At 39.5% G+C, this 24,903-nt stretch overlaps 5 protein-coding genes and 1 pseudogene across 6 annotated transcripts; 4 read left to right on the forward strand and 2 right to left on the reverse strand.

The window, feature by feature from the left end:
- On the forward strand, positions 46 to 2,830 carry LOC109710324 (annotated as a pseudogene).
- On the reverse strand, positions 10,202 to 14,391 carry LOC109710577 (receptor kinase-like protein Xa21). The gene is made up of 2 exons (XM_020233272.1): positions 11,208 to 14,391; positions 10,202 to 10,693 (listed from the first exon to the last, which is right to left on the reverse strand). Exons 1-2 carry the CDS (start codon positions 14,335 to 14,337, stop codon positions 10,338 to 10,340), a joined length of 3,486 nt encoding a protein of 1,161 aa, XP_020088861.1. The 5' UTR covers positions 14,338 to 14,391; the 3' UTR covers positions 10,202 to 10,337.
- On the forward strand, positions 17,727 to 20,447 carry LOC109710325 (receptor kinase-like protein Xa21). The gene has a single exon (XM_020232836.1). It carries the CDS (start codon positions 17,898 to 17,900, stop codon positions 20,445 to 20,447), a length of 2,550 nt encoding a protein of 849 aa, XP_020088425.1. The 5' UTR covers positions 17,727 to 17,897.
- On the forward strand, positions 20,450 to 22,203 carry LOC109710326 (probable LRR receptor-like serine/threonine-protein kinase At3g47570). Its single transcript, XM_020232837.1, has 2 exons — positions 20,450 to 21,336; positions 21,848 to 22,203. Exons 1-2 carry the CDS (start codon positions 20,457 to 20,459, stop codon positions 22,201 to 22,203), a joined length of 1,236 nt encoding a protein of 411 aa, XP_020088426.1. The 5' UTR covers positions 20,450 to 20,456.
- On the reverse strand, positions 22,473 to 23,758 carry LOC109710327. The gene is made up of 3 exons (XM_020232838.1): positions 23,736 to 23,758; positions 22,916 to 23,489; positions 22,473 to 22,825 (listed from the first exon to the last, which is right to left on the reverse strand). The coding sequence occupies exons 1-3, from the start codon at positions 23,756 to 23,758 to the stop codon at positions 22,577 to 22,579; spliced, it is 846 nt and encodes a 281-aa protein (XP_020088427.1). The 3' UTR covers positions 22,473 to 22,576.
- On the forward strand, positions 23,479 to 24,732 carry LOC109710581. Of its 2 annotated transcripts, none has more exons than XM_020233277.1 (2): positions 23,479 to 24,154; positions 24,234 to 24,732. In XM_020233277.1, exons 1-2 carry the CDS (start codon positions 23,793 to 23,795, stop codon positions 24,343 to 24,345), a joined length of 474 nt encoding a protein of 157 aa, XP_020088866.1. In that variant the 5' UTR covers positions 23,479 to 23,792; the 3' UTR covers positions 24,346 to 24,732. The 2 variants fall into 2 exon arrangements, with proteins under 2 accessions (XP_020088866.1, XP_020088867.1); XM_020233278.1 differs by having other exon boundaries at positions 23,479 to 24,133; positions 24,223 to 24,732.

Consider the following 24,903-nt stretch of genomic DNA (forward strand, 5'->3'; position numbering starts at 1 on the left):
CCCTCCGATATCGGAAATACTCTTCCAAACCTTCAAGTCCTTCGTATGTATGGTAATCAGCTCGGGGGGCAAATTCCAGCATCCTTGTCCAATGCTTCTGAGCTTTACGACCTTGAGCTATCACTCAATGCATTCCATGGCACGATACCGCAGAGCCTTGGAGCCCTGCAGAGCCTCTTGCGGCTCACACTGGCCTTCAATCGACTCGAAGCCAGGAATCCTAGTGATTGGAGCTTCATTACGGCACTCACCAACTGCACCAGTCTCCAAGCATTGGATCTAAGAAACAATCTACTTCAAGGCATGATGCCCAAATCACTGGTCAATCTTTCCACTAGTCTTTATATTTTGGCACTCGGAAACAACCACATATCAGGAATCATACCTAGAGAGATTGAGAATTTCATCAATCTAACTGTTCTCGACATGAGTGTTAACGATCTTCGAGGCACCATTCCGGTAGAAATCAGTCATCTTTGGCAGTTACAGTACTTGGATCTGTCCAACAACATGCTCTCGGGCGAAATTCCACCCACTTTGGGCAATCTAACACGAATGGACCTGCTCTATCTTGGCAGCAATGAATTTGAAGGAGCCATTCCGCCGACAATAAGCAACATGTTAGTGCTAGAGTCGTTAAATCTATCAAATAATACGCTAAGCGGTAGCATTCCAAGAGAAGTTTTGAGCCTTTCGTCGCTCGCAAGCTTCCTTGACTTGTCGCATAATTTACTGAACGGTTCATTACCGTTAGAAGTGGGCAACTTGATCAATATTGGGGAGCTTGATCTCTCAAATAACAGGCTCTCTGGTGAGACTCCAGACACCATTGGCAAATGCGCCATCTTGGAAATTCTTCATTTAGAGAACAACTTATTTCAAGGGTCCATTCCTACCTCCATTGGCATTTTAAGTGGGCTTAAGGAGCTTGATCTCTCAAAAAACTTCTACTCGGGCCAAATACCCGCATTCCTTGATGAGCTCCCGGATCTACAATACTTGAATCTTTCCTTCAACAATTTTGAGGGTCGAGTGCCGATGAAAGGGGTTTTTAAGAATGCCAGCGAAGTCTCGCTTATCGGAAACCCTAAACTCTGCGGTGGAATACCAGAATTACACTTGCCCAAATGCACTTCAGATGCCTTTGCAGCAAAACATCACTCTGATTATAAACTCAAGGCAATACTCATTCCTATCTGTGGAGCAATTTTATGTTTGATCATAATCATGTGCTTGATTGGGAGACAACACTTGATAAAAAACTCACGGAGAAAGCCGCTGTCGAGGTTTTCCTTAAGAAACCGACACGTGAAAGTATCATATGATGAGCTCTTTAGGGCTACAAATAGGTTCTCCTCAGATAATCTGATCGGCACGGGAAGTTTTAGGTCGGTTTATAAAGAGGCCATGAACTATGAAAACGGCGACATCGTTGCAGTGAAAGTGCTTAACCTTTGATAGCATGGGGCTCTCAGGAGTTTTATGTCTGAATGTGAGGCCCTGAGAAGCATTCGACATCGAAATCTTGTCAAAATTCTTACATCGTGCTCTAGTTTGGATCACTGCAGTAATGATTTCAAGGCCTTGGTTTTTGAGTACATGCCTAATGGGAGCTTAGAAGAGTGGCTACATCCAAATGCACACCGGAATAGGCCATTTAGAAGCCTAAGCCTAATCCAGAGGTTGAACATAGCTGTCGACGTAGCCTCGGCATTAGAGTATCTTCATCACGGAGGGTCTGTGCCGATTGTTCACTGTGATCTTAAGCCCAGCAACGTCCTTCTCGACAGTGAAATGACGGCGCATGTGGGTGATTTCGGGTTAGCAAAGTTTCTGCGGCAACTACCTGACGAATCATCTGAGTGTTCATGTACGAGCACTGTGGGAATCAAAGGATCAATTGGTTATGTTCCTCCAGGTGAGAAATATGCAATAAAATGCTAACTTTTTTTTTTCATGCTTTACAGAATTTTAGAAAAAAAATATAACACATCTTTATTTGATTCCTAACTATGCTACATCTGATATTTTTTTGCTGCTCACTATCTATTGAAGCAAAAACAAGTGAATAGTAAAGTTTAATAAATAAAATTAGAAAGTCAGTGCACAAATTGGTAGAAAGGAGAAAAAAAAAAAAAACTCTAGGAAACTGCTTGATGCTTACTACTAACAACTGATTAATTATGATCACTAAACATGCAAGAGCTGGAATTTTATTTCTACATATCTAATGCTGCCTTAGAGTCAATTTATAAACTGAAAGATCAAATTTAGATTTTGTAACTATGGCTTGGAAACTGTGGTAGCCAAATCCAAATCCAAATGAATTCACCTGACAATCTTGTATTGTCTGTTTGCAATTAAAATATGTTGTGCAGAGTATGGAATGGGCTGTAGACCATCTAGGCTCGACGATGCGTACAGCTACGGAATTCTTCTGCTGGAAATGTTCACTGGAATGAGCCCCGTCGATGACAAGTTCAAAGACGGACTGAGCCTTCGTGGATATGTTCGTGCTGCTGCTGCTTCACCTCAACATGTCACGGACATCATAGACAGAAACCTGCATTCAGCTGATAATGTTAAAGGTTATCGAGAAGAGTGTGTGCGAGATTGTGTAGTTTCGGTGTTCAACTGCGGTCTCGCGTGCTCGAATGAATCGCCATACGAACGATGCGACATGACGAAAGTTGCAAAGGAGCTGAGTGCAGCAAGAGAGAGGCTTCTTAGCTAAAAGCAGTTTTGCTCCCTATGCTACAGTTCTCACTAGAGGCAAATGAATGCATGTTTGAACATTCTCTGCTTTTCCTTCCTTGCATTCTAAAGAAAAACCTTGTGTAATGAATATGCCTAGTCCTTATGGTTTTGATCATTCCTTTCTAGAATGAATATAACCAAAAGGATATAAGCACTTCAAATTTTGCATCTGTATACATTATTAATAGATTCAAATTCCTAATTTCTCGCTCAAGTTAATAAATGAAGCCTAATATAACCCGTCATTGCCAAATCTGTGTTGAATACACTTTTCAACAGAAAGCTCGAAGCCTATTTAGAAGGGGTATATGTACAAATTTTGGATTTTAAGCACGAACTACAGAACGGTCATAAATGGTATGACAGAAGGAGAATATTGACCAAGAAAAAGAGGCATTTACATTCAAACAAAGTATCAAATACAAAAGCAAGAATCCAATGAAAGGGACCACGAACACCGAAAACACAACCATCACCCGAAGTATATATTTGACATTCGAAAAAGAACACCAGATACATACTTATACCACGCATTCTAAATTTTGTTTACTTTAGAGGTGCAAGCAAATCGCTTTTTCTTTCTCAAAATAGGATCACTGGCCAACTGCTCGGTTATGGAAAAACTTCTTGATCCAAACTTGCCAACCAAGTATCTGAAAGATAATCAGACATAAATTTTGGAAGTAACGAGAAAGAGTCCCTTGGCGATACTATAGTATAGACTTCTTTACTTTGGCTGTAGTTTCTGCAGAAGTGCTATCTCAGTTGATCTTTTTGAAGGAGCACTAACAGCTTTTCCAGTAAATCATCCTAATATATTTTTACTATTGCAGAAGTGGAAGCTTCAAATTGGACCCACAAATTTTGCAGCCTAGAAGCTCATTATTGCTATCTCCAATAACAAGCTTCAGGGTCTGACTGCTGTTTCACGGGTTAGAGAAGCAGAGCCAAAGCCAGACCAAATAAACACAAGATAAGGCATGAAGAACTACATTAACAATAGGGGAAAATGATTTGTGCCAATATATGTGTATGTTGTTACATTTTATTATTAATTAGTGAAGTTACAACTTCACTTGCATTTAATTAAACATTTTAAACCTAGACTTTTGCACCTACATCAAATGAGATTAACGTTAGTGGCATTTACTTTGCAAAGCTTACACTAAATATCTTGTAACCTATGGGTTTTAAACACTAGCAACATATATTTTCATCTCTCATAACGTATAGTCCTAAGGTGCTATAAATAGATGGCTTGTTTTATGCACTTAAACAGGCCATAACAAAACATAATAACCAAAACTACAATTCTACTTGAGAGAGAGAAGGTCAAAGAAAGGTGTTTCTTTTGGTGGAGCTTTGGGCTCATCTACTTGTGCAGAGTTGGTGAAGCCACATGACGAGGGTCGAGCCGTTGTATCTTGGAGGGGACAAGTCGGTGCTCTGCTGCATCGGTTCAAAGGCTTTGCCAACCGTAGAGGGCTTGAATCTCCTTAAAGAGAGCGAGATATCCGTGCCTCGGCTTGATCGACTCGTTAACATTTTTTAAATTACTTTGTAGCTAACCTCTATTTTTTGAATATTTACACCAACAGTGTAGAACCAAATAAAATAGCATAGTATCTTTTTTGCATTTTGAGCATATGCAATTAGTATGAAACACTCAACTAGTATAAAATTCTACGACCAACTACAAGAGAGTTCTTGTATAAGAATTGTTCGTATATGTAGAAGAAAATTTATGTGAAAACTTTATCAAAGATATATAATTAACCAGTACATAAACATAGCTGATCATGGATGAGTTTGCTAAGAGAAGTTTTTGAACCTTATAGGAATGGTGGGACTGATTGACCGTACACGAAATCATGAGAATATGACTGCCATAATAACTACATAATTGGTAGAAAGACCGAAAGATAGATGAATTATCAAACCTCAAATCAGTAATTGCATGAATACCTCTCTATACATGGAAGATTAAATCGACAACAGAAGCAGCAACGAACGGAAGTATGCCACAAAGATGATGCATTTTAATTTCCAAGTTCGCGGCGAGAGAAATGGAGGACCAGTCATCATCAACCCTGGGGAATATATTTCGTCAAGAAGCATGATAGTTTACTGACAAATTTTTTCTTTAATGCTTCAAATTTTGACTGAAGCAGTTGCAATTAGACTGTCGACTTCCTCTTCATACTGTTCATAGACAATGAAGATGATGATGAACATGCATGTCAACCCTGCAATATAAGCAAGAACTAATTATTACAGGAAAAGGTACAAGTATGGAGATAAGAAAAATAATGTTTGGATGAAAATTGGATTATTTCCGGGGATAAGAAAATAGCATTTGGATAGATAATATGGAATAAGAAAAATAGCTGGTAATTTTATATAGAAAATGATGGTGTTGGTGTGAATAGTTATACCCTGTTATTATAGGTAACAGAGAACTACTGTTCTCGGATAAAAAATTAGCGTTTGGTATAAAGGGGATAAGGGGTTATCTTTATCCCCCTATCCCCTATCCAAACGGTCTGTTTATCCCACCTTTTTTTGGTTTTTAGTAATTTTTTTAAAAAATGACAAGATTTTAGGGAAAAGATATCTTTTAGATTAAGTCAAAGTGGTGGGCTTGTAACACAAAAGTGGGTTGAATGTATAGTGACACATACATATACGTAGGGAGGTAATGTGGGCCGTGCTGGGCTGGTACGGCCCAGATTTTCCGGGCATTCTGGGCCAAGGATCGGCCCGGGCCGTGCCGGGCCGTGGCAGGCAGTTTAGGTAGAGCAGTAGATCCGGCCCGGCCCCTGTCCTGTCCAGCACAGGCCGTGTAGGGCCGGGCCGGGCTTCGTGCCAGCCCAGATTTTTTCAAAAATATATATTCATCCAGTTTCTTTTTTTTAAGAAATTATTTTTCAGAAAAAGAGATAGTTTTTTTTAAATTATAAATTTGGCTTATAACTTTTACTTTACACAATTATACCCAACTTTTTGAAAACTATTTTATTAAATATTTTTAATAATTTTTTATTATTTGAAGAGAAATTTATCTTTAAAAAAATAATTACAAAAAATATATAAAGTTTGTATTAATCATATTACATAAAGTTTGTATTTTTTTATTTTTTTGTAGTAAAGATATTAAAATTTTTAAAATCGTTTTATAAAGTTTGTATTAATCATATTACATAAAGTTTGTATTTTTTTATTTTTTTGTAAAAAAGAGTTTAAATATAACCTTTTGACTTATAGTTTTTAATTTACATAATAATACCCAGCCTTTATAAAACGATTTTAAAAATTTTAATATCTTTACATAATGTTTAAATATCTTTTTTAATTTTTTAATCCATTTTTTTAAAAAAATAGTAATAGAATATTGTTTCATAGAATTTTTTTTTTTTTTTTCTCACTGCCCTTCTTCTAAAGGCATGTATTTATGCTTCGTTTGGGATTGCGCAGAGATTGCGTTATGTGCGGTGAGAAAGTACGTTGGAAAAATATCCTGTTTGTTTCCGTACATAATATTGCGTTCCGCATATCACGATGAATTGATTACGATATATTTTCTACAGTCCTACCGGAGAACGCAGAAGCATATCCCTACCCTATATGCTTTTTCTCCAACTCCATTTTATCTAATAGCGTTTAATAGGCCGCAATACCAAACTAAGACTTAGACAGATGCCCTTATGAGAACAGAAATATCACTTTTTAAAAACTCAATAGCCTATATACCCCTCATACGGAACAAATGTCAAAATGGCCTATATGGTGGAATCTCCATACATTTTTACGTATAAACGTATTAAAATTGGAAGAGAAAAATGCATAAAAACTTTAAACTATTGTCAAATGACCCTCTAATTTTTAATTTAGCAACTAGATCAGTAGATCTTCTAAAATAATCAAATAGTTTAGTCACTCAATTATCTCAAGAAAAGCTACTAATTAAAAAGCCATTTTGGCAGCATATTTTACAGATATGATCTTGCAAAGTTTCAAAACACAAAAGAAAAACCTATTTCTTCTCCTTTGGTGATAAAACTAAAATACAACAATTGAAGAATATACAAACAAAATCCATCCTTCACTTTAATTAATTGCTTTTCTCGAGTGTTAGAATAAAAAAGGTAGATTTTAATATATTTTGAAGCTTCACACGATCACATGCAAGAAATTTGTTGAAAACAGACATTTAATTAGTAACTTTCGTATATAGGAAGGGAGGCATTGAATTATTTTATAATGTTTAAGATATCTAGTAGTCAAAATGCCAAAGCTCCTAGGGCCCCATTTGGTTCGGGGGATAAGCGGGGATAACGAAAGTTATCCCCGCTATTCCGCCAAACAGGATCATTTTTTACCCGGATATTTTATCCCGGTCAAAGCTTGCTATTTCCGGTTACCCAGAATAGCAAGCTTTTTACTATTCCACCATTTTGGTGGAATAGTGCTATTCTCATGCTTAATTTCAAACTTAATTAAAATTATAAAATAAATTAAAACTAAAGTTTAGAAAGTGTTTGTACTTTTTTTTTTCCCTACAAGAAATGATTGCTGCTAGCTATTTCAATAAACCATATAATTTTTAGGGGCAATTGCTAACTATTATCTCGATAAAATTACTATTTTATCCTTTCAAAGTTTTCCTTCTAACGTTACCAACTTGTCTTATTTGCCTTTGGATAGAGGCAAAAAACTATTTTGACTTTTTTTTCCTTTCAAACATATCCTTCTATTGTCATCAGCAAAAGAGCTACTTTGACCTTTTAATTCTGATAGAAATTTAATTCAAGATGACTTAACGGAAACTAACAGAAATGTATTTTTGAATAATAAAGAAATATACAAAAGATATATTTAAAACCAAAAAAGTAGGAATATATAACATATTTCAGAAGTTTTAGAGGGTATATAGATAATTATTCCTAATTTTTAGATAAAAGAAAAGGTGTGGTGCGATGAGTTCTGCCGCTTCTTTTATTTTTTTTAGAAATAAATTTAGCTAAAAATATGAAATAAGTAGGCTCCTAATTTGGGACCTCGAAAATAACACCCTCAATTATACTTATATTTTTTGGGATTCAAAGCTCCTCCATGTCTTATTTTTTTATTTGAGTTTTCATACTAAGCTAAACTAAAAATTTTATCAAATTTAATAACTGTTTTATTTATTAACCACCAAATCCGTAGGTGAAACACTTTGTCCCACATAATATTTAGCTCTCACACTATATTTCCAGCTGGTATTCGACTTTGATATCAATTATAACGACCCAATCCGCCAGCAATCAATTATAGCAACCCGACCCGTGCCAAAACCACCGGCCTAAAATATTTAAGCCTAGTTATTATTATTAGCGTGTAGGTCTCATATATTCTAATCAGAATCAGTTTCTCACCGGATGTGGGACTATTGGGCGTTACAAAGATTACTTAATTTTAATAAAAGTGGAAGGGTCTAAATCCAAAATAATAAAAATTGAGGAAGCAATTTCAGAATTGCTTGTAGTTGAGTGTGTTAATGTACTTTCAACCCACTTTGAGTTACAAGCCCACAACTTTTGAGTTAATCTAAAAGATATCTTTTCCCTACAATCTCGTCATTTTTTTTTTTAAATTGCTAAAAACCCAAAAAAAAGGTGGGATAAACTCAAAGACCATCGAGTATGATCTATTTCCGATTTTAATTCACGCAGTCGATTGCTTCTATATGTATTCCCAAGTTGCTGTTCCGTTTCTCACTCGCAACATTGATTGGAGTTTGTAAGGTTTTGACCTAAAAATCTTGTTAATTAATTTCCAGATAATAGTGCTCTGTTTTATCTTTTTCAACTTTCTCACCGCATCTTTTATATTGCAGGGTTGACATGCATGTTCATCATCTTCACTGTCTATGAACAGTGTGAAGAGGAAGTCGACAGTCTAATTGCAACAGCTTCAGTCAGAATTGAAGCAATAAAGAAAAAATTTGTCAGTAAACTATTATGCTTCTTGACGAAATATATTCCCCAGAGTTGATGATGACTGATCCACCATTTCTCTCACTGCGAACTTGGAAATTAAAATGCGTCATCTTTGTGACATACCTTCTTTCGTTGCGGCTTCTGTTGTCGATTCAATCTTCCATGTATGGAGAGGTATTCATGCAATTACTGATTTGAGGTTTGATAATTCAGCTATCTTTCGATCTTTCTACTAATTATGTAGTTATTGTGGTAGTCTCACTCTCATGATTTCATGTAATTACAAGAATAAATAACATTGTGATATGTTCTGCCATTCTCATGCATATATTTCAACATCAGTAGCAAATTCATCCATCAGCTATGTTTTTGTACTGGTTAATTATATATCTTTGATAAAGTTTTCACATAAATTTTCTTCTGCATATACGAACAATTCTTATACAAGAACTCACTTGTAGTTGGTATGAGAATTTTATACTAATTGAGTATTTCATACTAATTGCATATGGTCAAAATGAAAAAAAGATACTATGCTATTTTATTTGGTTCTACACATATATTGGCACAAATCATTTTCCCCTATTGTTAATGTAGTTCTTCATGCCTTATCTTGTGTTTATTTGGTCTGGCTTTGGCTCTGCTTCTCTAACCCCTGAAACAGCAGTCAGACCCTCAAGCTTGCTATTGGAGATAGCTATAATGAGCTTCTAGGCTGCAAAATTTGTGGGTCCAATTTGAAGCTTCCGCTTCTGCTATAGTAAAAATATATTAGGATGATTTACTCGAAAAGTTGTTAGTGCTCCTTCAAAAAGATCAACTAAGATAGCACTTCTGCGGAAACTACAACCGAAGCAAAAAGGTCTATACTATAGTATCGCCAAGGGACTCTTTCTCATGACTTCCAAAATTTATGTTTGATTACCTTTCAGATACTTGGTTGACAAATTTGGATCAAGAAGTTTTTCCATAACCGAGCAGTTGGCCGATGATCCTATTTTGAGAAAGAAAAAGCGATTTGCTTGCACCTCAAAAGTAAACAAAAGTTAGAGTGCGTGGTATAGGTATGTATTTGGTGTTCTTTTTCGAATGTCAAATACTTTGGGTGATGGTTGTGTTTTTCGGTGTTTGTGGTTCCTTGCATTGGATTCTTGCTTTTGTATGTGATGCTTTGTTTGAATGTAAATGGCTCTTTTTCTTGGTCAATATTCTCCTTCTGTCATACCATTTATGATCTTTCTGTAGTTTGCGCTTAAAATCCAGAATTTGTACATATACCCTTCTAAATAGGCTTGGAGCTTTCTGTTGAAAAGTGTATGCAACGCAGATTTGGCAATGTCGGGTTATATTACGCTTCATTATTTAACTTGAGCCAGAAATTAGGAATTTGAAGCTATTAATGTATACAGATGCAAAATTTGAAGTGCGTATCTCCTTTCGGATGTACTCATTTTAGAAAGGAGTGATCAAAACCATAAGGACTAGGCATTTTTATTACACAAGGTTTTTATTTAATGCAAATAAGGAAAAGCAGAGGATGTTCAAACATACATTCATTTGCCTCTAGTAAGAACTGTAGCATAGGGAGCAAAACTGCTTTTAGCTAAGAAGCCTCTCTCTTGCTGCACTCAGCTCCTTTGAGACTTTCGTCATGTCGCATCGTTCGTACGGCGATTCGTTCGAACATGAGAGACCGCAGTCAAACACTGAAACTATGCAATCTCGCACACACTCTTCTCGATAAGCTATATCATTATCAGCTGAGTGCAGGTTTCTGTCTATGATGTCCATGAGATGTTCAGGAGAACCAGCAGCAGCACGAACATATCCACGAAGGCTCAGTCCATCTTTGAACTTGTCGTCGACGGGGCTCATTCCAGTGAACATTTCTAGCAGAAGAATTCCGTAGCTGTATACATCGCCGAGCCTAGATGGTTTACAGCCCATTCCATACTCTGCACAACATTAGTTAATTGGAAATAGAAGATACAAGATTCTCAAGTGAATTCATTTGGATTTGGATTTGGCTCCTACTGCTTCCGAGCCATAGTTACAAAAACAAAATTTGATCTTTTAGATTATTTATATTGATTCAAAAATAGCATTAGATATGTAGAAATGAAGTTCCAGCTCTTGCGAGTTTACTGATTATAATTAATCAGTGGTTAGTAGTAAGCATCAAGCAGTTTATTCTAACTCCAGTATGTCTGTTTTTGTAGCTAATATGTAGTATCCTTTTTGTTTCCTACAATATTTTTTTTTCCCCTTTTCTATAACTTTTACACAATCTCTAATTTTGTTTATTAAACTTGTGCTATTCACTTGATTTTGCTTCAAAAGATAGTGAGCAGCAAAAAGTATTAGATATAGTGTAGTTAGGAATCAAATAGAGATGTATTATATTTTGTTTTTTTTTCTGAAATGCTGTAAAGCATGAATAAAGTTAGCATTTTATTGCATATTTCTCACCTGGAGGAACATAACCAATAGATCCTTTGATTCCCACAGTGCTAGTAGATGAACGCTCTGATGATTCGTCAGGCGGCTGCCGCAGAAACTTTGCTAACCCGAAATCGCCCACGTGCGCCGTTATTTCATTGTCGAGAAGGACGTTGCTGGGCTTAAGATCACAGTGAACAATCGGCACGGACCCTCGGTGATGAAGATACTCTAATGCCGAAGCTACGTCGATGGCTATGTTCAACCTCTGGATTAGGCTTAGACTTCTGAATGGTCTATTCCCGCGTGCATTTGGATGTAGCCACTCTTCTAAGCTCCCATTAGGCATGTACTCAAAAACCAAGGCCTTGAAATCGTTACCGCGGTGATCCAAACTAGAGCACGATGTAAGAATTTTGACAAGATTTCGGTGTCGAATGCTTCTCAGGGCCTCACATTCAGACATAAAACTTCGGAAAGCCCCATGCTGTTGAAGGTTAAGCACTTTCACCGCAACGATGTCAGCGTTTTCATAGTTCATAGCGGCTTTATAAACCGACCCAAAACTTCCCGTGCCGATCAGATTATTTGAGGAGAACCCATTTGTAGCCCTGAAGAGCTCATCGTAAGATACTTTCATGTGTCGGTTTCTTAAGGAAAACCTCGACAACGGCTTTCTCTGTGAGTTTTTTATCAAGTGATGTATCCCAAGCAAGCACATGATTATAATCAAACATAAAATTGCTCCACAGATAGGAATGAGTATTACCTTGAGTTTATAATCAGAGTGATGTTTTGCTGCAAAGGCATTTGAAGTGCATTTCGGTAAGTGTAATTCTGGAATTCCGCCGCAGAGTTTACTATTTCCGATAAGCGAGACTTCGCTCGCATTCTTAAAGACCCCTTTCATCGGCACTCGACCCTCAAAACTGTTGAAGGAGAGATTCAAGTTTCGTAGATCTGGGAGCTCATCAAGAAATGCGGGTATTTGGCCCGAGTAGAAGTTTTTTGAGAGATCAAGCTCCTTAAGCCCTCTTAAATTGCTAATGGAGGAAGGAATGGACCCTCGAAATAAGTTATTCTCTAAATGAAGAATTTCCAAGATGGTGCATTTGCCGATGGCATTTGGAATCTCACCAGAGAGCCTATTATTTGAGAGATCAAGCTCCCTGACATTTATCAAGTTGCCCACTTCTGAAGGTAATGAATCGTTCAGTAAATTATACGACAAGTCGAGGAAGTTTGCGAGCGATGAAATGCTCAAAACTTCTTTTGGAATGCTTCCACTTAGCCTATTATTCGATAGATTTAACAACTCCAGCATTAACATGCTGCTTAATGTCGGCGGAATGGCTCCTTCAAATTCATTGCTGCTGAGAAACAGCTTGTCCATTCGTATTAGGTTGCCCAAAGTGAGAGGAATTTCACCTGAGAGCATGTTGTTCGACAGATCCAAGTACTGTAATTGCCAAAGATGACTGATTTCTATGGGAATGGTGCCTTGAAAATCGTTAATGCTCATATCAAGATGAGTTAGATTGATGAGCTTCTCAATCTCAGCAGGTAAAATTCCTGATATTTGGTTGTTATTGAGTGCCAAATAATTAAGACTAGTGGAAAGATTGCCTATTGATTTGGGGATCGTGCCTTGAAGTAGATTGTCTCCTAGATCCAACCCTTGGAGACTGGTGCAGTTGGTCAGTGCTGTAATGAAGCTCCAATCACTAGGCTTTCTGGCTTTGAGTCGATTGCCAGGCAGTTCAAGCCACAAAAGACTCTGCAAGGCTCCAAGGCTCGGCGGTATCGTGCCGTGGAATGCATTTATCCCTAGCTCAAGGTCGTTGAGCTCAGAAGCATTGGACAAGGATGCCGGAATTTGCCCCCTGAGCTGATTATAATTCATAAGAAAGACTTGAAGGTTCGGAAGAACATTTCCGATATCGGAGGGTAGAGTTCCCTCGAGTTCATTATAAGAGAGTTCTATGTCCTTCAGGGATGATAGATTGTAAAGGGATGATGGTATCTCTCCTGTTAAGTAGTTCCCATTGAGAAAGAGATATTCGAGAGATGAAAGTCGTCCAAACGAGATTGGGATCGACCCGGCGAGATAATTAAGAGAGCAGTCCAGATAAGAGACGAACGGAAGTTCTGCAAAGTGAGGAATTTCACCATGTAGGTTGTTTCCTTGTAGTAAAAGCTGGCTCAAAAAGGAGAGGTTCGTAAGAGTTGACGGAATGGTTCCTGTGAGACTAGTGAATTGGATTTCAAGTATGTTCAAGGAGAGAAGGCTACCTAAGGATGGAGGCATGGCTCCTGACAAGTTATTGTTATCTAAAGCAAGAACTAGTAGGGAGGAGAGGTTGCCGAGTGAATCTGGGATGGACCCAGTAAAGCTATTGAATTTTAGATCAAGGTATTGAAGCTGAGCAAGATTGCCCAAAGTAGCAGGGATGGCTCCTGTAAGATTATTGTAGCCTAGAGTTAACCATGTTAACTTTTGGAGATAGCCAAGCTCTGGTGGAATTCCCTCTATGAGAAAGTTACTCCTCAGATCGAAAACCTGAAGCTCTTTACACTGAGTTAGATTGGAAGGGATTGTTCCTTGTAACATGTTCCACCTCAGGAAAAGCTTTCTAAGACTGGAAAGATGCGATAGAGTTCGCGGGATCTCACCGTTGAGCTTATTATGTCTCAAGTTGAGCAGTTGAAGATTAGAGCAATTGCCGAGCGAAGACGGGATCGTTCCGCGAAGAGAATTCACACTCAGATTGAGATATCGCAGCCTGCGTAGGCTTCCTAACTCCTCGGGGATGCTCCCCTCTAGTTTGTTGTCAGACAGGTCGATCCTCTGGAGGAATGTGAGGTTGGCTATGGAGGGCGTTATGAAACCGGCCAGGCCGAGAGACATGAGGTTGAGGGCCGTCACCCGGTCGGGATGGCGGCGGCCGCAAGAGACACCGCGCCACCTGCAGTGGTGGAGAGAGCCGTTGTTCCACGAGGAGAGTGCTCCAAACGGATCGTCGTCGACGAGGGACTTGAAGGAGAGGAGGGCGGCGCGGTCGGATGCGGCTTGTTTGATCCCGGCGGCAGCGGCGCACCAGGCGTTGGAGGTCACATACAGCAGAATGATGAGAAAAAATAGTGCACGGAAGCTTTCCATTCTATGAACTAAGACAAGAGAATGCTAAACCTATAGCAATCCTGCAGTTGCTCTTCGTTGGTATTTATTAATCTTGGTAACTGGATACAAAACAAACTAACGACCAAGCTTAGTCAAAAAGCCTATAGTTGCCGTAAGGTAGTAATACAATGGCGTGTGGATACTTTTGTACTAGTGCTTTAATACTTCCGCAAAATGTCACTAAGAGTGCGTTTGGTTCAGGTTATCCTGACAGGATTACAAGCAATTCTGTCAGGATTGTTATATTTAGTTTATCGGATATGTACTCTGTTCGGTATTGTAGCATTACAAAAAATGTATAATATATTACACCAAAAATATTACCGAAGGGGTGTGTATTTTGGATTACTGAAGGCGGCTAATATTTTTGCCGCCGCCGCCGTCCGCTCCCACAGCATGAAGAGGAAGAGGAAGATGAAGAGGGCAAGGGCAAAATAGTCGTTTCACAGTTCTACTGTTAAAAAATTAACAGTTCTCTAACAGATCCAAATTACGTATTTGAATATATTATGGTTTTTGCAGGAATAACTTATAAAAATTGAAATTTACAGAAATATACTTGCTATTCACCATATTTGTAGGGACCTGTATGAAATTAATCCTAATTTATTGTGAAATTTGTGGAAATTGGTGTGGATTGACTTAGTAGGGGTGAGTCGGGTGACTGAAGTAAACGATAAGAGTAGTCGACGCAATAGAACAATTATTGAAGGTAATTTATTTATAGGTAAAAAGTGTATGGAGACCCCCTCAACTATACGTTTTTCTGAAAGAGCCCTCATAACTTTTTTTTTACCCTTTTTCAAAAAGGAAATTTCCTCACTTCCCTTCTAAAGGCATGTATTTACACACATGCCCTTATAAGGAAAAAAAATATCACTTTTTAACAAAAAAAAATCAATAGTAAAGAGGTTTCTCAGTCCAAATAAAAGAAAAATGGAGGGAACAAATTTCAGAATGGCCTATACGACGGGATCTCCATACATTTTTACCTATGGAGGTATTAAACTTGGAAGGGATAAATGCATAAAAACTACTAAACTTTAAAATATTGTCAAATGACCCTCTAATTTAATTTAGCAACTAGATCTTCTAAAATAATCAAATAGTTTAATTGATCAACTTTCTCAAGAAAAGCCATTTTGGTAGCACATTTTGCAGATCTAATCTTGCAAATTTTCAAAAACACACAAAAAAAACTATTTCTTCTCTTTTCGTGATAAAATTAAAATACGAAGATTGAAGAATATACAAACTAAATCCATCCTTCATTTCAATTTATTGCTTTTCCCAATTCAGCATTAGAATAAAAAAACGCAGATTTTAATACAATTTGAAGCTTCACCAGATCACATGCAAGAAATTTGTTGAAAATGGGCATTTAATTAGTAACTTTCAAATATAGGAAGGGAGTCATTGAATTATTTAATAATGTTTAAGGTGTGTAATTGTCAAAATTAAAAACTCATGAATCTATTTGCCAAAGCTCAAAAGTTTAGAAAGTGTTTGTACTTTTTTAAATATTAGAAATGAGTGCTGCTAGGTATTTTAATAAACCATATAATTTTTAAGGGCAATTGCTAATATAAATTTGAAAAGTTTCAGAGTTTCTTATTTACTCCTTTAGAAGGCTAAAATAAAAAATATTCTTTTAATGTTTCAAGTTTTTTCAAATATATCTCTCAAGTTAAATTCTGATAGTGAGCTGTCAGTATAACTGTTATTTCTATAAAATTATCATTTTATTCTTTCAAATTTATCCTTGTACCATCATCAACTTTCAAGTTGCTGGGCTAGGGTCCAAAAACTTTGGCCCGGCACAGCACGGCCTGACTTTGGGGCCGGGCCGTGCCGGGCTTGTCTCCGGCTGGTTTCGGCACGGGAAATGTGGGCCGTACCGGCCCGGCACGGCCCACATTACACCCCTACGTACAGGGGTGTAAACAAGCCGAACACGAGCGAGCTGAGGTCAGCTTGTGTTCAGCTCATGTTCGGCTTTTTTATTAAACGAGCTGAACACGAGCCGGCTCGTTAAAGTAATCTTGAGCCGAAAATTCATCTCGTATTCGGCTCGTTTATTAACGAGGCGAACACGAGCTAGCTCACGAGCTGGCAAACGAATATAAATTAAAAAAAATTAAATTTAAATATATAAAAATAAATTTATAAAATTTTATCATTAGACTTTGATCTAATAGTTGAAACTTTACATATAAAATGAGTTTTTTATAATTAAGCTTGCATTTATATTTTTATTTTGCTAAAAATTAATAATAAAAAAATATATTATATATAATTATTTATTTATATATAAAAATATAAATTATATAAATATTAAATATATATATTCGAGCTGTTATCGAGCCGAACATGAGCGAGCTTATCTCAGCTCGTGTTCGGCTCATTTATTAAACTAGCTCGCGAACAGCGAGCTAGATTGCCACCCCTACCTACGTATACACCCCTAAAAGGGATGCATGTTATGGGCGACACATTCTAGAGTCGGATGGTTTGTATTTATGGCATTGATGCGACAAGTAGAATACGTGTTTGTCTATCATACACTCCTAAAACCGAGTATATGTGTAGCATCACTTATAAATTAATTAACATCCAATAATTCGTCCTATTTCATGGACTAGTCTCCTCCGTTACTCGGTCATCTCTACTAAGTCAATCCACTAATTTCTTTATTACAATAAATTAGGTGGTTGTATCCACTAATTGTCCATCAATTTTCACAAATTTCTTTATCACAATAAATTAGATTATTGTATGATGCCGTGCATGAATATGCGTTAGTAAGTGCATTTAGTTATCCACTTTGTTCATTTTTTATAATGCATGAGCGAATGTGCGGCTGCAATTAGACGACACTGTAAAATAATATGAAGATTATTTTTAAATAACATTTGAGTAGACGTCTCCCAACGTCCCTATAATATAGAATGTATTGACGTTTCAAAAAATGCCGTTATTATATCAAACTAATTTATTAGATGATAAACTTTAATTATTAATTTTAACTTTTTTATGCTTTAAAGCAATTTGATTTCAAAAAATTCTTAAAAATTCTGATACTTTAAGACGTACATAGTAATATTTTAACCAACGCTTTTAAATATCAGGCGATTTTAAATAGGATGATTTTATGCATTGTTAAATATAAAAAAAATTGTTCTTAAATATTAATTTTCTTAGTGTGTGGTCTTAGTTATCTATTTTGTTTATTTTATTTTTACAGTGCATGAACATACAGAGCTACAAGTAAGACTAGATGCATTTAGCTATATATTTAGGTAAAATATAAAATAATTGGTTTTCGAACTTAGAAACTCGATACCAATTATTAAGGTTTTCGCCAATTGCCGTTAGTGACATTTTGGGGAAGCATTGTGGTACTAAGGTACATGAGTATTCTCACACCGTGGCATTAGTTGGCAGTAAGTTTGTTATGTATCCAGTTGCCAAGTTTAAATACCGACCAAGAGCTACTGCAGGATTGCTATAGCTTTAGCTTTCTTGTCTTAGTTCGTAGAATGGAAGGCTTTTTCCATGCACTATTTTTTCTCATCATTCTACTACATGTGATCTCCACCGCTCGGCGCGCCGCCACCGCCGCTGCTGGGATCAAACAAGCTGCAGCAGACCGTGCCGCCCTCCTCTCCTTCAAGTCCCTTGTCGACGACGATCCGTTCAGAGCGCTCTCCTCCTGGAACAACGGCTCTCTCCACTACTGCAGGTGGCGCGGTGTCTCTTGTGGCCGCCGCCATCCCGACCGGGTCACGGCCCTCAACCTCACGTCTCTCGACCTAGCCGGTTTCGTATCGCCCTCCGTGGCCAACCTTACATTCCTCCGGAGGATCGATCTGTCCGACAACAAGCTAGACGGGTACATCCCGGAGGAGTTAGGAAGCCTACGCCGGTTGCGATATCTCGACCTGAGTGTGAATTCTCTTCGTGGAACGATCCCGTCTTCGCTCGGCAATTGCTCTAATCTTCAAGTACTCAACTTGGCAAATAATAAGCTCAACGGTGAGATTCCGCCAACTCTATCGCGTCTTTCCGGTCTTAGAGATATTCTCCTGAATCAAAACATGTTACAAGGGACGATCCCAGATTCAATTGGGAATCTTTCTTCTCTACTCGTTCTTTCTTTAGATAACAATAACCTGTCAGGAGCCATGCCTCCATCCGTCGGTAGCCTTCTCTCCTTGAAGACACTTGCAATCCAATTCACTAGTCTCACAGGAACCATTCGGCCCACTCTCACAAATCTCTCCTCTCTGAAAGAGCTTGGACTACGAGGAAACAACCTTCATGGTGAAATTCCTCACTTTGCAGAACTTCTGTTCCTCTCTTTCCAGGACTGCTCTGTTAATGATCTCTCCAGGTCCATCCCAATCTCGCTCGGACAACTTTCATCTCTCGAAAATCTCATTCTCGGGATGAACTACTTAACAGGAGAAATACCGTTATCCCTTTACAATCTATCATCCCTGAAGAACTTAGAACTCGCTAATAACCAACTCGAGGGAACTCTACCCTCTGATATCGGAAATGCTCTTCCGAACCTTCAATTCCTTCATATGAGTTATAATCAGCTTGGGGGGCGAATTCCAGCATCATTGTCCAATGCTTCTGAGCTCAGACACCTTGAGATAACAGTCAATGAATTCCACGGCACGATACCGCCGAGCCTTGGAGCCTTGCAGAGTCTCTCGCGGCTCGAACTGGCTGTCAATCGACTCGAAGCCAGGACGCCTAGCGATTGGAGCTTCATTACAGCACTGACCAACTGCACCGGTCTCCGAGTGTTGGATGTAGGATGCAATCTACTTCAAGGCATGTTGCCCAAATCACTAGTCAATCTTTCCACTAGTCTTCTATATTTGACATTCTATAGCAGCCAATTATCAGGAATTATACCTGCTGAGATTCGGAAGTTCATCAATCTAACTTATCTTGATATGGGCATTAATAATTTTCGAGGCACCATTCCCATAGATATCAGTCATCTTTGGCAATTACAGTACTTAGATCTATCAAATAACACGCTTTCCGGTGAAATTCCTCCTACTTTGGGCAACCTAACACGAATGGACAAGCTCTATCTCGGCAGCAATGAATTTGAAGGAGCCATTCCGCGGACATTAAGCAACATGTTAGTGTTAGAGTTGTTAAATCTATCAAATAATAGGCTAAGCGGTAGCATTCCGCAAGAAGTTTTGACCCTTTCGTCGCTCACAAACTTCCTTGACTTGTCGCATAATTTACTGAACGATTCATTACCATCGGAAGTGGGCAACTTGATAAATGTCAGGGAGCTTGATCTCTCAAATAACAGGCTCTCTGGTGAGATTCCAGACACCATTGGCAAATGCGCCATCTTGGAAATTCTTCATTTGGAGAATAACTTATTTCAAGGGTCCATTCCTCCCTCCATCAGCAATTTAAGAGGGCTTAAGAAGCTTGATCTCTCAAAAAACTTCTACTCAGGCCAAATACCGGCATTCCTTGACGAGCTCCCGGATCTACACTATTTGAATCTCTCCTTCAACAGTTTTGAGGGTCGAGTGCCAATGAAAGGGGTCTTTAAGAATGCGAGCGAAGTCTCACTTATCGGAAATAGTAAACTCTGCGGCGGAATTCCAGAATTACACTTGCTGAAATGCACTTCAGATGCCTTTGCAACAAAACATCACTCTGATTATAAACTCAGAGTAATACTCATTCCTATATGTGGAGCAATTTTGTGTTTGATTATAATCATATGCTTGCTTGGGATACATCACTTGATTAAAAACTCGCAGAGAAAGCCGCAGTCGAGGTTTTCCTTAAGAAACCGACACGCGAAAGTATCTTACGATGAGCTCTTGAGGGCTACAAATGGGTTCTCCTCAGATAATTTGATCGGCACCGGAAGTTTTGGGTCGGTTTATAAAGCCGCCATGAACTATGAAAACGTCGACACCGTCGTGGTGAAAGTGCTTAACCTTCAACAGCATGGGGCTTTCAGAAGTTTTATGTCTGAATGTGAGGCCCTGAGAAGCACTCGACACCGAAATCTTGTCAAAATTCTTACCTGAGAAGTGTCGATGAAAGGGATTTTTAAGAATGCGAGCGAAGTCTCGCTTATCGGAAACCCTAAACTCTGTGGTGGAATTCCAGAATTACACTTGCCGAAATGCACTTCAAATGCCTTTGCAGCAAAACATCACTCTAATTATAAACTCAAGGTAATACTAATTCCTATATGTGGGGCAATTTTGTGTTTAATTATAATCATATGCTTGCTTGGGATACATCACTTAATAAAAAACTCCAGGAGAAAGCCGCTATCGAGGTTTTCCTTAAGAAACCAACACATGAAAGTATCTTACGATGAGGTCTTCAGGGCTACAAATGGGTTCTCCTTAGAAAATCTGATTGGCACGGGAAGTTTTGGGTCGGTTTGTAAAGCCGTCATGAACTATGAAAATGCTGACATCATCGCAGTGAAAGTGCTTGACCTTCAACAGCATGGGGCTTTCAGGAGTTTTATGTCTGAATGTGAAGCCCTGAGAAGCATTCGACATCGAAATCTTGTCAAAATTCTTACATCGTGCTCTAGTTTGGATCACCGCGGTAACGATTTCAAGGCCTTGGTTTTTGAGTACATGCCTAATGGTAGCTTAGAAGAGTGGCTACATCCAAATGCATGCCAGAATAGGCCATTCAGAAGCCTAAGCCTAATCCAGAGGTTGAACATAGCTATCGACGTAGCCTCAGCATTGGAGTATCTTCATCACGAAGGGTCCATGTTGATTGTTCACTGTGATCTTAAGCCCAGCAACATCCTTCTTGACAATGAAATGACGGCGCATGTGGGCGATTTCGGGTTAGCAAAGTTTCTACAGCAACCGCCTGACGAATCATCAGAGTGTTCATCTACCAGCACTGTGGGAATCAAAGGATCTATTGGTTATGTTCCTCCAGGTGAGAAATATGCAATAAAATACTAACTTTTTTCACGCTTTACGGCATTTCACGAAAAAAAATATAACACATTTTCAGTTGATTCCTAATTATACTATATCTTTTTTTTTTTTTGCCGCTTATTATCTTTTGAAGCAAAAACAAGTGAATAGCATAAGTTTAATAAATAAAATTAGAAATTTAGTATAAAATATAGTAGAAAAGAAGGAAAAAAATATTGTGGGAAATAAAAAGGATATTAGATATTAGCTACGAAAACCGACATACTAGAGTTAGAATAAACTGCTTGATGCTTACTATTAAAAACTGATTAATTATGAGCACTAAACACACAAGAGCTGGATCTTTATTTCTGCATATCTAATGCTATTGTAGATTTGATTTATAACCTAAAAGATCAAATTTAGTTTTTGTAACTATGGCTTGGAAAACAGCAGAACCAAATCCAAATCCAAATGAATTCACCTGACAATCTTGTATTGTCTGTTTCCAATTAACATATGTTGTGCAGAGTATGGAATAGGCTGTAAACCATCTAGGCTCGGCGACGTGTACAGCTACGGAATTCTTCTGCTGGAAATGTTCACTGGAATGAGCCCCGTCGACGACATGTTCAAAGATGGTCTGAGCCTTCGTGGATATGTTCGTGCTGCTGCTGCTTCTCCTGAACATCTCATGGACATTATAGACAGAAAACTGCACTCGGCTGATAATGATATAGCTTACCAAGAAGAGTGTGTGCGAGATTGCGTGGTTTTGGTGTTCGACTGCAGTCTCTCGTGCTCAAATGAATTGCCATATGAACGATGTGACATGACGAAAGTCTTAAAGGTGCTGAGGGCAGCAAGAGAGAGGCTTCTAAGCTAAAAGCAGTTTTGCTCCCTATGCTACGGTTCTCACTAGAGGCAAATGAATGTATGTTTGAACAGCCTCTGCTTTTCCTTATTTGCATTTAAAAAGCAACCTTGTGTAATGAATATGCCTAGTCCTTATGGTTTTTGATCATTCCTTTCTAAAATGAATATAAGCAAAAAGAGTTAAGCACTTCAATTTATTTTTGCATCTGCATACATTAATAGCTTAAAATTCCTAATTTCTGGCTCAAGTTTATAGCTGAAGCCTAATAAAACCCATCATTGCCAAATCTCTGTTGAATATATTTTTCAACAGATAGCTCCAACCCTATTTTTAGAAGGTTGTATATACAAATTTTGGATTTTAAGCACAAACTACAGAAAGATCATAAATAGTATGATAGAAGGAGAATATTGACCAAGAAAATTAAGAGGCATTTACATTCAAACAAAACGTCACATACAAAAGCAACAATCCAATGCAAGGGACCACAAACACCGAAAAACACAACCATCACCCAAAGTATTTGACATTCCAAAAAGAACACCAGATACGTACATATACCACCCCTCCAGTTCGCGTCCAACACCATCATCTCCACCTGCACCCTCGGCTCGTCCAAAACGTCCGCATACTATATACCAGATACACCAAATCAAACTCAAATTCACGAATCAAAATCAAATTTTGAGAAGAGACCCAGATCGGGAAGTGGGGCGGGGACCTTATCGGGGTAGGGCATGGACCCGTCGCCGAGCACGACGTCGCGGGAGCCGTCGAAGGCAACTGCGGCGGAGCCGGTGTAGACGACACGGCGCACGCCGCACTCGATTGCGACGCGGAGATTAGGGTTTTGGTGGCCCCAATGGCTAGGGCGTGGAGTTCGGAGAAATTGGGGGTGGCGGTGGAGATAATGGAGGATGAGGTTGTAATATCCCGGACTCAATTTAGCAACCCGATGAATTACCTCAATAAGGGTAAGGCTAAATTGGGGATGATGATGAGCTCTTAATTGGCCTTCCTGATCCAATCTAGCCTCCGTTGATATCCAATTGAGGATCAGCTGGGATTGGAGATGATGGTAATATGTTGAGCTGAGGATTAAGGTAAAGGAATTGAGAATAGAGATAAGAGGGGAAGAGAGAGATAGGTAGAGAGAGTGACAGAGAAGAGTTGGGGATCGAGAGAGAGAAACAGAGAGGAGAGGGATGGGGATTAGAAGTAGAGAAGGGAATTGGGGAAGAGAAATAGTAAAGAAGAAGAAGGGTTTGGGGAAGAATTTTTGGGGGAGAAATAGACTAATTCATTTCCATTCATGATCCCTAGCTTATAAGACATCCTGAATTTATACTAGTTAGTATCCGTACAGAAAGAAAATTATTTAATCTCTGAGGACTAAACAGCAATAGTGACAAAAATAAGAAGTGGGCTGGTTGGGCCGCCAATTCGGTGGTAGTTGGGCCCTCTTTCTGGGCTTTCTGAGCTCCTCTGCTGCTTGTCGGTTATTCGGACTCGGGTCCGTCCTTCTCCGCACTACCCACAACCCGGCAGGTCTTGGGTTCGCCATTTCGCCCCGATCCGAGCCCCGCTTCGCCCGATCCATGCTTAACGGTAAGTGGGCGTCGGTTCCGGCCTTCTCCGCATCATCCACCACCCGGCGGATATCGGGTCCGCGTTTTACGCCCGCTCCGGTGATCCGACCGCCCGATCCGCCAGCTCTCTTCTTCGCCCCAATTACCCAGGTTCTGTCGGGCTTCCTTCTCCGACCTCGATCCTCCCATTTCCCCTTCAGCTCCGACGATGCCCTAGCCCCGCCGGTTCACCCTGCCGGAGTTCCGCCTGACGCCCTTCTCCGTGCTATCCTCCGCCAGCGCCTGAGCCCCTTCGGAGGCGCTTCCCACCGGACCACTCCGCCGAGCTCGCTCCTCTCCCACCTCCTGCTGTCACTTCCCTGCTCTACCTTGTAAAGTTGACATTTTTACTACTTCCCCATGCTAACTACTACTACTACTTCTACCATTTATTCTTTAGGGTTGTTACAGAGGTGGTGCTGCTGCTGGGGTCGATGTGGAAGACAACGACGGAGCCGGTGAGAGCGGGGATGACCTGGGCCCGGTCCGAGAAGTCGACCGGGAGGTGAAACTGGCCGGGTGAACCGGGTTGGTGGACCGGTCCCGGGGAAGGGGAGGGATGGGCGACGCGGACGGCCCAGTGGTCGGAAGAGACGAGCGCGGCGCCGAGGGAGCGGTCGAGGAAGCTGGACCGGCCGAAGCTGACGGCGAAGGGGATCCGGTTCGGCTCAGCCACCAGTGTATCGGGTTCGGAGATCGCCATTGAGGGGGATTGAAGGGGGATAGAGAGGGAGGGGTAGGGGGAACGAGGGAGAAAGGGAGGAGGAAGGGTAACGAGAAAGAGAAAACGGCGCCGTTAAGTGTTCGTAACGGCGTTTCTCACGCACGCGCTCGTGACGACCTGTTTCGTACCAAATCACATACAATGGAATCAAAATTTTCAACCATGTGATTCAAATTTAGTGATGCGAACGGGACGGATGTCGGAGCGTAGATCCGCCGCTCCCCCCGCCCCCCACTATTAAAATCCCGTCCCACCTTCCCTCTGGAATCTGTGACAAATTAAAAAAATGAATCTGTAATTCACTCCGTCGAATAACCCATTCTTTGCCGGCGTTCCGAATCTGTCCCACCAACAAAT

The sequence above is a fragment of the Ananas comosus genome, linkage group 5 (genome assembly GCF_001540865.1).
Source record: "Ananas comosus cultivar F153 linkage group 5, ASM154086v1, whole genome shotgun sequence".
Lineage (NCBI taxonomy): Eukaryota > Viridiplantae > Streptophyta > Magnoliopsida > Poales > Bromeliaceae > Ananas > Ananas comosus.